This window comes from Plectropomus leopardus, chromosome 18, assembly GCF_026936395.1.
Source record: "Plectropomus leopardus strain MGB_pleo_1.0 chromosome 18, ASM2693639v1, whole genome shotgun sequence".
In the NCBI taxonomy this organism is placed as follows: domain Eukaryota; kingdom Metazoa; phylum Chordata; class Actinopteri; order Perciformes; family Serranidae; genus Plectropomus; species Plectropomus leopardus.
This window is the reverse complement of record NC_142193.1, coordinates 13875247-13887721: the sequence shown is the minus strand read 5'-3', so window position 1 is coordinate 13887721 and position 12475 is coordinate 13875247. Positions and strand designations below refer to the sequence as shown.

The window sequence follows — 12475 nt, the reverse complement described above, 5'->3', positions numbered from 1 at the left end:
GTTTAATTTGCATGATCCACAAAAAAAAGAGAATATAGAGTATAACAGGAAAAAGTACAAAGCACTTCTTTCATCCTCCCAAAATAGAGATGTTGGAATTTTAATAGTATGACAAGCAACAAATGCCAGTAAAACAGGGTGATTATATAAATGTAGTAGCAATAAACAATTGGGAAAAAATACATTTTATCTGAAACCTTTAGCAACCTAGTCTCTGTCAAACTGGCCTGTTGAATACCTAGTAATCACAAAAACAGATGTAGTTACTTGTAGTTCAAATTTTGCGACATTGAAGGATAACACAGCACACCCAAAAGCTGCTGGTTACCTCAATATTTCAGGGCCTCTTCCAATCAGAGGAAGTCATGAATACTAGAGTACACCCATTTATTCACACTGCCGGCTGTGTGACTCATACTTAGTCTGCATCAGTGGATATATGCGTAGTTGCAACTTAAAGGTTAAGTTAACCCAAAGTACTTCGAAAAATGTACTGTTTATTCAGCCCTGCAGATATTTCTGGGTAAACAAAAATCTGGTTTTGATATATCTGTCAAAAGCAGACTTTATCTGTTTTTCACAAAGTAAAGAATAACAAAAATGTCTAGTGCATTGTTTTGTTTTGTTTTCCAGCTCCACTTCAGTTCATTTGTGTGTTTTTCACCTGTATTTCCTGCTGAAATTGTGCTCTTCATTTTCCCTGTTTACCATGTTGTTTTTCTGCTCGATCTATACAGACTATCCGTAGAGAGCCTCAGAGTTGTTTCCTCCAGACCTGATTATTGAAAGAAGCTTTTTGTTCAGTGGTTAGCAGTCAGTCAGCATGTGGACCAGAAAACAACAGGATGTTAGCCCATATTGTTACTCTCATTACTCGCTTCCTGTAATTACACATAATGATTAGAGAGGTCAACCCGTGCAGTGTATGAAACAACCTCAGTCATCAGTTTGTCCCTGATGTCTTTGATGTTAAACACCTTTTACAAAGTGCAGTACTTACTATCACTTCAGACATCTGCTTGAACATGTCTGGAAATTATTCGTTTTTTAAAGTGCAGAATCATGACCCATTTTTTAAAAAATCAATTTAAAAGTGAGGGTCCTTTTTATTTGTGAAAATATTCAACAGAACTCTGCAAAATGTTGACTTTAGTAATGGGAAAGTTTCACATTTTCTGTCTTTTTCATCTGCAGACACAAAGCCACTAAAAAGCAGCCATGTGAAAACATTACTGTGGCGTATTACTTCTGTGAGGAGCTGATACCGTACAGGACATCTGTAAAGGGGAGGATCGTCACACTGGGCCAGTTCAAAGAACTGCTAACAAAGAAGGGGAATTACAGGTGAGACTGACAGTGATGTTTGATGTCTAAGGACATATCATGAAAGATGTATCACAACAAAAAATCTGAATTTATTCTTTAGTAATTAGCAGTCAGTGTTGTATTAAGATTGTATTGTTTTATAGTCTCAGTAACAAAGCTTGCGTTATAGAGCAGTAGTTGTCTGGGGGATATATGGGAATGAATATTAGCTCTAAGTACATCAGAATTAATGTTGTCAGGTAGCTTGTATAGAATTGCGTTTTCTTACAACCTTAAAATAATTTTCAAAATCACTCTTAAGTGCAGAAAAGCGCTTCGGAAAATACATAAAGCTGGCTATCGTGAATATAGAATCCAGAACCTTAAAATTTGTAGACATTGGAAAAACATTGGAAATACTTTTTTTTGGTTGTAAACACACGCTTTCCAGTCTGTGGTCTTTTTTTTTTTTTTTATTAAGAAAAGGAAATTATAATTTAAGAGGACTGTAAAGTTAGAATGAATGCAAAATAAAGATGTATTTCAGTTTTAATTTCACTTTCAAATGTAAAATGATTGCAGATTATAATGCAAAATGATTATAGTGTAAAATAATTCAGGATTGATTATAGTGTAAAATAACAATGATTATAATTTAGAGTATAATGGATTTTTCTTATTCATTCACTTGTTTTCTTTCTTTGGTATTGCTGTTATTCTGGGTTATCCAGTGGTTAATATAGGATAGGTACTGAGAAACTTTGTGGGAAATAATCTTTGCTTCTCATGATGCATGTAACCAAAATAAAATTATTAGTTTGTTCAAGTGTTACACTCAAGCTGAGGGGTCATTGGTCCAGGCTGTGTCTCTTAACACTGACTGAAAGGTTTTGAATAGTTCAGATTTTTTAAATTGGGGTTGCATGAGGGACTTGTCAGTAGTCAGTGCATTAGCTGCAGTAGATGCTGGTCAGCACGCCCTCAGTTCAGAGAAACAGGTGGGAGGACCGCCACAGAACTAAGCAAAGCATTGCTGTGTAGGGGAAGCAGCAGCAAAACGATTTCCAACCACCCAAAAAAGTCAGTTTTGTGTATGCTTAATTTCAGGTATTCTCACTGATTTGTATTGTCATCAGACAGCCCTCTCTCAGACGGGGAACTAAAGCCCTTATCTTAAAGCCACCAGACTCCATTGACCGAAAACAGTAATTTTACCTCACAGAAAATGGGAGTTGCTGGCCTAAGCTGCCTTGTTTGGTATTGTCATAATATGTGACTTTGGTGAACTAACCCCTTAAAACACACTAACTGATTGAGGCAGCAGTAGACCAGCAGCTCGTCTGTTATGCAGGGTAAATTAGTCTTGTGGCTTTTTAGGCCCTTAGATGTTAAAATGTTTTACTGCTGCCTCCATCCGTAGGAGTACATTGCTTAGCTCTTGTATTAGTATTCCCGCCTGCTTCTCCAAACTGGGGGCGTGTAGACTTCCATCTACTGAATGTAATCATAAAATGTAATACACTTAATATTGGATAAGTACCTTACACAACCCCGTTTTATGTGATCATCTTTGATGAGAAGCAATTTAGTTTCTAACTCTCAAAGGCCGTAGTTCTACACCACACACATCAAGTTATAGAGGCATGATGAGTTTTAGGATGATGTAATGATCAAAAAGTATGTGCTAAATCGCCTTAGTGAATCTCAAAATTTTAAACTTGATGGTTTCAAACTGTTTTATATATCCCCACTCTTTGGCATAATGCAAGTAAAGGTCATCTTTTAACCTTGAGAATTTAACTTTGTGTTTCGCTTTTTTTAAGGTATTATTTCAAGAAGGTGAGCGACGAGTTTGACTGTGGTGTGGTGTTTGAAGAGGTACGTGAAGATGATGCTATCTTGCCCATCTTTGAAGAGAAGATTATCGGGAAAGTTGAAAAAATTGATTGAATGTCACGTTTAAGAGAAAGGAGTCAAAGGGGCAGCTGTGATTGAGCGAGGAGCAATCGGATGGTGAAGAGGAAGTGTTTAAGGACTGAGACCGGAGAAGAAAGTGATCAGAAGAGGTAGATTTAGAGTTAAGAGCAAAGCAGTGGTCACAGCGGGCTACTTGGGACATTTAAGGCCCGAGCAGCACCACTGCAGTGATGCTGGACTAGAACAAAAAAAGACCTCATTCACTTCTTTGGAGTGTAATGTAGCATTGTAAAGTTTACTAGATAAATGAAGAACAAAAGTGCTACTAAAGCTACATATTTTTGATATGATGTATCAGAGGGTGTCCTTTCTAAAGTAACCACACTTGTAATTTTTATATGTATTGGTACCAGATGTGTACAGTTTGTGTTAAAAGATAACAAATTTTATATCTATTTAAGTATTTAAAATGCTCATTTTCAATCCTATTGGAGCAGGAGTGTTGCCCCTGTTGAAGACGATCGAAATCCATTTTAGGGCTGATTTTTTTTCTTTCTTTTTTTTTAATTCATTGTAAGAGCTCTCTTGACTTTAATGTTTGTGCTCTTCTTCACGCTTTTAATAATTCACTTACCAGTACTTTATTTTATGGCATTCAGTCAGACTGCACTTTCATTGTATTAATACCACTGATTATGTCTCAGTGTAGGCTGCAACATGAATTTATAAAGCACCAAACATGGTGGACAGGAAAATGGATACCCCTGCAGTGTTTTGTAATCCAGCACAACAGCCTGCTGTCTTAAATTAGGGCTTTTAAGAATATTATGATCAATTTTGACACTGCAAGAGATGATTTATGGTCATTTTTTAGGCTCAGCCTTGGTGGTGGAGTTGTGATTCATTTAACTTCTAAATATAATGCAATTCAATACATCAACATAAACTCAAATTTATAAGTAAGCGCTATTTATCAGTAGCTGTGACCAACCGTTAATCAGCTGTCCTTTGGCCTATGACCAGTCTATACATAAAATTCAGGGCAAGTTTGTGAATCCATACAAGGAAGTTATGTGTTTGTTGCAATAGTCCCCTCCTATTGCCACGTGCAAATTAGTGACTTTCTTGCTCGATAAAAGCAATTTTTCAGGCCCACTTAGCAACTGTATTTCTAAAAAGCCGCTAGCAACAAATTTAGCAACCTATTTAGATCATTAGGATAAAAGAAATATACTGTTATTCATTCCCCTGCATGATACACAGAGTCATCGCGGCCCATGGCTCTTTTGCCATCAGTGCGCCCCCCCCCCTTCTCTCCTCTAGTGCTGTTGAGATAAAATGCTGCTCATTGAAATAGCGATAGTTTCTAAGGTTAAATTGACTCTCTCACTCTTTGGATCGGAAGCGCGAGAATCTGGTGCACTACAGTTTAAGCACCGCATTTCTCATGCCATTCAAATACTTTGATGATTTTTCTACTAAATCAAAATCAGCAGAGTTTTTAATGCTTCCATTAACCTATATGCAAATAAATGTTGATATCACCGATGTGCAAACATGAATCTGACGTCTTCTGGCAACTTTTAGGAGTTAGCGCTAACTAATTTTATTAGAACAGACTTACAGAAAATTATCTTCACACCTTGACTCTTAACATTGTCTGCAATGCCAAATTTTCGTCTTCTAGGGTGTAGACAGGAAGGGAAATCCACTGACCAACCAATCAACCGCTAACCAATGCTGAGCTGTGAGCTGTTGGTGGCAGCTAAAAATGACCATCACAAGAAGTCAATTCTTTTTTCACACAATCTCAAACTAAATTAAAACTTGATCGTACACTTTGCAAAGTTGTGTATTATAGGGCTGTCTTATTGGGCTGCATTACTGCATATGCAGGGTGTTTTATTTTTCTGGTTCAATGTTAACTGCATGTGAATGTAGCCGCTGGCTATGTTTATTTACCATCTTCTACTGCATTATTTTTACCCCAACTAGCTGAAGTTTCAAGAAAACTGCCTAAAAATATAACACAGTAGATGCAATAATACTGTATAAAATAGGTGTAATTGGAAAGTGCAAAGCAAATATCTATGCAAGTTGGTTCCCCTAATCCAAAAACTAAATTGGACTGCAGTCATTTAAATGAATGATTCCAATAAATAAATTAGAAAAAGAGGTGACACATTAGAACAATCAGCAAAGCCAATAGAGACAAAGTAGGAGGGCTTCGGCGTTCTGTAGGCAGGTGAAGCATCAAAGCAAAAAAAGGTGCTCTTTGCTTAAAAAAATAGAGATAATAGAAAGAAGAGGAGCTAAACCGAGGCACTCCTTTTATGATAAAAAGCTTTATTGTAAAAGCTAGTTCATGAAGGAACAGAATAAGAAGCCAGCATATTTTGGCCAACACAGGGCCTTCATCAGGGCATAAACAAGAAAGAATTGCAACATCTCTATCTAACCTAAATTGTTTTTAGACAGATTAACCCCAGCTGGTGGAGGAGCAGGCTCGGGCAGCAGGAGAAAACTGGTGAAAGTGCCACAGCTGAATTAATCAACTGCAATGGTCTGCAGTTGATTAATTCAGCTGTGGCACTTTCACCAGTCCAGACCAGCCGGGGTTAATCTGTCCAACTACAAATCGTCAAAGCCTGTTTGAGTAAATATCTCTTAATTTAGGTGTTTAGATAATATAAGGCTGATATTTCAGTTGGGTCGCGGCCAACAAGTTCTCAATTTTGATGATTAATCCTGATTGTGGATAAGTAATGTGACCTTTTTTAAGAAATCTTGCTAATGAAAATTTGCAAAACAGTTCCTCTTGCCAATTTTCTTTTTAATTATTTCCAGTTTTACACTGAATGACACTGTTTGGGGTTCAGTTTCTAAATCAAGCACTGCCTTCAGCTTTAGAGATTAGAGTTTTTTATGAAACAGAAACTCTCCCACCTGTGGACTTACACACTGTTGGTCTTGCTCGTGGTGCAGAGAGGCTCCTTGAATCTGTTCAGCAGAGATAGTATCACAGCATTTTGAATGAGAAGGCCAGTGAATGTCATCAGAATACTATCAAACGTTGATGTTTGTGCAATGAAGATCACATATGATATATTCAGACATACTGTAAGTGCTACCCATTTACAGGCAGTGTAGAAGAGGGCTAACAGACACTTAAAGTGTTGCATTTATATTCATATCTAGCTTTTTTTTCCAGCTTTGAGGACTGTGCATGTTAATCTCTCTGATCCCCCAAGACTTGCCACTTTCAAACACGTCTTAGTGGATCGATCAGTTAAGAAGGGGCTGATCTCTAATCTGTAGCCTTCTCTAGCTTCTCACAGCTTCATCTTGTGCCTGGCAGGAATTAATCATTTAGTGCAAATGATCTACTTTTGATAGATCTCGTTACACCAAAGAGAAAAAGGCTAGATAGTAGGCACATTCTTTAAATACACATTTATATTCCCCTTCATATTGTGGCAGCGCTTATTATTCAGTATCCTTGCTATTAGTTCTTAAATATTCAAATATTGAAGCTTTTGCATGAAAGACCAGAATGTTCTTTGCAATGAACAAGATATTCTACGATTAGCATTTCCTGATGCATCTTGTTATAAACATCAGATCACGTTGAAGTTAAACACTTCATGAAGCTCGCACAACATTTAGACCTTCTCATTATTGCACACTGAAAAAAAAAACTAAAAAAAACATCTCAGAAAGTTTGTATTTCCCATCAGCTTCATTTTGGCAGTGTAAATGAAACTTTTGCACAGGAATAGCACAACTGAAAAGAAACTAAATCATGCTGGGGAAGCAGCGAGACATCAAGATTTAAAGCCACCATGATTTTTCTCGTCATTGTGCTGGAGTCCATAGTAAAGAATGTGCTGTAATAAAAGCCTTTTTTTGTGACTGAATAGGCAGAAGGATCTGTTGACCTTGAAACCAGAGTGCTGTACCGTATGTGACGTTGCATAGAAACACAGATGCTGTTTTTCAATGCTGCCTTTTTTTTAGATTCCTAACTTAAATTGTTTTAATATATTTACTGTCTCCAGTGTCTATTAAATTAAACATGTTTGAGTGCATGATCAAGTAAAATACTATAAGTATTAGCTTGATTTTCATTGTTTATTTCATATGAAATATAGTGTCAAATCAGTTATGATTCTTGAAAGCCCCGAAAGTAAGCCTCCCTTATTTAAGATCAATGAAATGTATATAATAAACATCAGAGTGCCTTTATTACTATGCTAATGATGTCTGCTGTTTGACTTTCAGACAGATGCGGGGATATAAATACCAGGGATATGCTTTATATATATTTTTTGTTGTTGTTGTTTAGACTTTTTTTTGTTTGTTCGTCATTCTACCTTTTCTATGTAAATATGTACAACTTAAATTTGTCATCAACCAGCAGCCCAGTCAGCACATTCAGAACCCTGGACCTGTTTCTGTCACTAACTAGCATGGTTACCATTTGAAGGTACCTGGACAATAAATACATGCAATAAACCAACACTTGAGCTCTGAGTTTTATTAACCTAAACTTCATCATTTGCTGCACATAAACAAGAGTTTGCATGTTTGCAGACAACCCACCTTTGTTGTAAAGTAAAACTTGCAGCATCCTGTGATTTTAACTCCGACATGTTAAAATCACAGGATGCTGCACCTGTTTTGAGCATAACTGCAGTGCTATGTCACAGACTGAGGAGGGCACTCTGAGTTAACTGGCATTATTTTATTGACTGTGTTCATCTTGCATTGATTCCTCCACCAAAACTGTCTGGACAAGCATATCGGATGCTGAACAAGGAATGAATTGTGGATTAATGTGCACGCTAAATGCAGAAATGAACAGCTTTTCCTTTTGGATATGAAGACAAGTGTTTCACGGTAAAAATCTTGCTGAATAACCAGCAAAAAATCAATACTACAAACACTGCTGTCTCTCTCTGGCTGTTTGCATATTGGTTTATATATTGGATTACTACTGATAATAAGTTTCCTGCAGAGATTACCAAGAATTGTGCTGTTTTTATCTGGACTCTGGAAATAAATCAACACCTCATAATCAAGGGGGAGCTGTATAAATCAACAGGATGCTCAGATTAAATGAGGCTGCTGCTGCCATGCTGTGCTAGTTGTGCTCCTTCATATTCATACCAGTGGAGCTCTTGGACTGATGATTGATTAACTGGCTCTGATCAGAAAAAATAAATGACTTTTTTGATGGATATCAGCAGGCTGTTAAGTCAGTACTTTAAAATACCTTGTGGAGTTAAAGCAAAGAAATAACCATTCATTCATTTTTCAAGCTAAATTTAAATCCTTTTTTATTCAAGTCTTAGTAGCGCGTGTGTGTAGTGGTCACAGCTGTACAGCTGCACTCTAGGTGTTTTGATTCAGTTTTCACACCTCTGAAAAACATACTGTATGGCTTCATCCTGCTTCCTGATGTTTCCTAACAATACTGTTGATGAGATTTCTCTGCAACATGCTGACCTCCCCAACATTCATTTCACTCATCTCTTCCTTTGAGTCATAGGAGCATGTGTTCGTGCAACTCAGTCTCCAGAAAAAAATGTTGGCATTGTACGTTTCCGCAAACCATGGATATGTTGGATTTATATGTTTCATATGTCTAATATCAGTGTTTCTAGAGTGGTTTAGTTCTGATTACATGTTGAGGTGGTAGATGGCATCAGATCTTGGTGAGATGGCTGCCATACTGCAGATCACTGTTCAACTCCAACAAAACGGGTTGATTTTTAGCAGTGCATTGGTAGAATTTCCAGCCCAATTGAAACACTAAAATCAGTAGTTATTTTGGCAAGACATAGGTAACATTTCCCACCTATTTGTGACAACAAACAGGTTGTTTTTTAAATGAGGTATTGGCAGCATTTCCAGCAATGTTTGTGCCAACAAACACGAGTGGTTTTTTGCAAGCCATTGCTGCATTTCCAGCTGCATTTATGCCACTGAAAGTGGGTGTTATTTAGTGAGTCATTGCTGCATTTCCTGCAGCAACTGAGCCACATAATGTTGGGGTTTTTTAGTAAGTCGTCGCTGTGTTTGCAGCAGTGATTTTGCCACCAAACAGTGGTTTTTAGCAAGCTATCACTGTTTGTGCCACCATTTATGAGTGGTTATTAACGAGCCATCCCTGCATTTCCAGCAACATTTGTGCCACCAAACACAAATGGTTATTAGAAAGCTGTCCCTGCTTTTGTGGTGGCTTTTGTGCCGATTGTGGGTGGTTTTTTGGCGAGCAGCCACTGCATTTTAAGCCACAATTGTGGCCCCAAACATAGGTATTTCAAGCCAAAACATGATCTTTTGCTAATCATAACCTTGTGGTTTTTATGCCTAAATATACACACACATTGTTGAAACATAAAGAGGCTGAAAGTTTCGACAAATCTTCTCCATAGTGTAATATTAGAAAGGTTATATCTATGGTTCACAGATATGTAAAATGCCAACATTTTTTTCTGGTGACTGGATTGGGTTTGTAATGTCAATCCACCAAGAATTCAGGCTGGATATGAAGGAAATGTGTGCCTTTTGGTTTGCAATAGATATACTGGTTTATACAATATAACAAAAAAAAAAGATACTGATCCAGTGACCTACACAGAAATGTTAGAGTTTCTGGTCAGTTTCCTGTTGATGTTGTCATATTCTATACACAGCACACAGAATGCCAAGATAAACTCACCTTTAAATCACACATTGATGCAGCATTCCTCTAACAGCGTTGTATAGTACAGTAAATGTGTGATGGCAAAAAACTGAACCAGGTTGTATTCATTTCTTTTATGAGCGTGTACAAAGGAGATGTGTTGTGTCATCAAATGGGGTGAAACAAACACAAAAATGTCAGGTACTGGCTGAGTGCGCCGAAGTACTTCATATTATGCATTTAACTCTCACAGTCAATAATTGTCTGAACAAACAGACTTTACAAACAGGAGTGTTTTCCTACATTGATGCTATTGTTGATGTCAGAAATGTATGTATCTTAGATAATATCACTATGTGATTAAGGTAACCCTTTGAACCCTCTTGTGCTGCTCTTAAACACTGTTTACATGTATTTAAAACCTTTGAAACCTGAGCAAATTGGTTTGTTTTTGTCCCCCAAATTGCAAGAAATTAGGGGGAAGAAAATGACCTGATTTCTTTTAAGGGAGAGAGAGAGAGAAATTATAAGTAGATAATAATAACAAAAAAGGGGGAAATATTAGAAAAAATATATATATTTATATTTGTATTGTATTTGTATTTTATTATTATTAACTATTTAATTATTTTATTTTATAAATAATAGCTTTTGTTTGTTTATATTTTACTTGCCAAGTAGTTTTCTTGCAACTTGTCCCTTTTGAAAAAAAAAAAAATCAAGCCGTTTTGCTCAGTTTTTTAAAGGGTTTTAACTCAACTAGAATAATTAATGCTCAAACCATACACTTCTCGCTGAAGCATGATACTGCAAATATTTTTCGTCAGAAGTTTTCATGCAATCATTAAATGAACTGCTGATGCATGAAGAACAAAACCGAAATACTGAGGACACAAACACTTCTCTTTTAGATATTAAAAATATCTCTTTCTTCATGTTATGCAGATACACACAGGAAAAAAAGTGGACATTGTTTTTTTGAAAAACCTATAGAGAATATTGTGAATCAATTGTATCTCCATGACTGACCGCTGTCACATAAAACAAAGTTGTCAATGACGTGCTTGGGGAGTGGTGATTGCTTCCTCCAAGGTTTCTATTACCATTGGCCTGAGCTTTGATTATTTGTTTCCCTTTGTGTCTATGCTGCTGTAGCTTCACTGTTTTTCATCACTACACTGCTAAATGCAATGAAGTTGCAGCCTATTTCAATAACAAGGGATTCAAATTAGATAGAAAAATCAGCCAAATGTAACCAAACAGAAATCTCATTTCACTTTGGCACCTTGGAGGTAGTGTTGTTGTTTTTTTAAATTGTAAAATCTAAGAAGCTCAATTAATTCTCCATTAATTCACCAACCCCTCTTTCCGTTTGGTAGATGGTGTGTCTGTGTTGCATCATCATCTAATGTAAAACATCTACAAAAAAGTTGCTCTGACAAATCTGTCAGGGCAGCTGTTGCACCGACATACACTCTGTCAAGGTTGTCAGTTACGCAAGTATGAATTCCCTACAATCACCGCCAACCCAACAGTCTATCTCCACAGCTATTCATCACACAAGGCATTCGCATTCACAGAAAGAACACCCACTCTGACCCCACTTAAGTCATCTAGAAGTGCAATGTGTGTTTCAGTAAAAGCTGTGTTACCTCACAGTACTACATAACGTCTCTGATAATGGAGATGTTGGTACAGATCATTGTGTCTTTGTGTCATCTGCTTTCTAAACTATAGAGGGTCAAATAGGCCATAAATGCAGATTAGTTCAAGTTTTTCTTGTGCACAGTTGTATGTATATCCACAAAAAGTGCAACACAATTTGCATATAACCCATGTTATCCTGAAGTAATTTGTATATAACTCACATAACTGGGAAGGCTGTCATCATGTGACCAATGCGCTTCACTGGAGTCAAGAAGAGAGTAGTAGTAGTAGCATAAAGACAGATGTTTGGGAGGTGGAAGGGTAAAACAACTCAGGAGTTTCCTCCAGGAGACCATTGTTTGGAACTGTGTGAATTCAAGTGAACTTTGAGTTATTTTAAGGTACCCCATTACTATGTCTTGTTATCTTAAACCTAACCTATGTATATTTACCTACTGCCTAACTAAGTAGCCTACGTAACTTGACATTCAGCACGCAGCATGATGACACCATTCATGAGTTGCTAAATCATTGGGAAGCATACAAATCAACATATACTCATACAACTGTTAATATGAGATCCTACAAAAATACACACACAACAGTTTGTATGATATGCGTTCCATGTATGACATTATGTCCTAAACCGGACACACCAAAGCGACATTTGATAACTAGCTTCAATTTTATTTATTTACTTTTTTCACTCTTGTAGCATGTGCTGCTATGAAGAGCATTGTTGCAAGAGGGTTACTCAGCAAGACTCTGACTCGATCTTTAGTTTGTCTGTGGGTAAAATCAAGTAAAATGTATAAAGTATATTTCTAGACCAAACATCATAAAGTATTTCACAGCAAGAAACACAAGAAAGGCATGAGATAGAGACACAATATAAAATTAATAAATACAAATAAA

The 12475-nt window shown here is 36.8% G+C and overlaps 1 protein-coding gene across 6 annotated transcripts in view; it reads left to right on the top strand.

The window, feature by feature from the left end:
- axin1 (axin 1) overlaps nucleotides 1-7741 on the top strand; it is a 39507-nt gene extending 31766 nt beyond the window's left edge. For all 6 annotated transcript variants that reach the window (XM_088069117.1, XM_088069119.1, XM_088069118.1 and 3 more), the window contains 2 exons: nucleotides 1195-1344; nucleotides 3129-7741. In XM_088069117.1, the coding sequence (XP_087925243.1) occupies nucleotides 1195-1344; nucleotides 3129-3255 (277 nt within the window). In that variant the 3' untranslated portion in view covers nucleotides 3256-7741. The remainder of the gene's footprint in view (nucleotides 1-1194; nucleotides 1345-3128) is intronic.
- Nucleotides 7742-12475: the final 4734 nt, after the last annotated feature.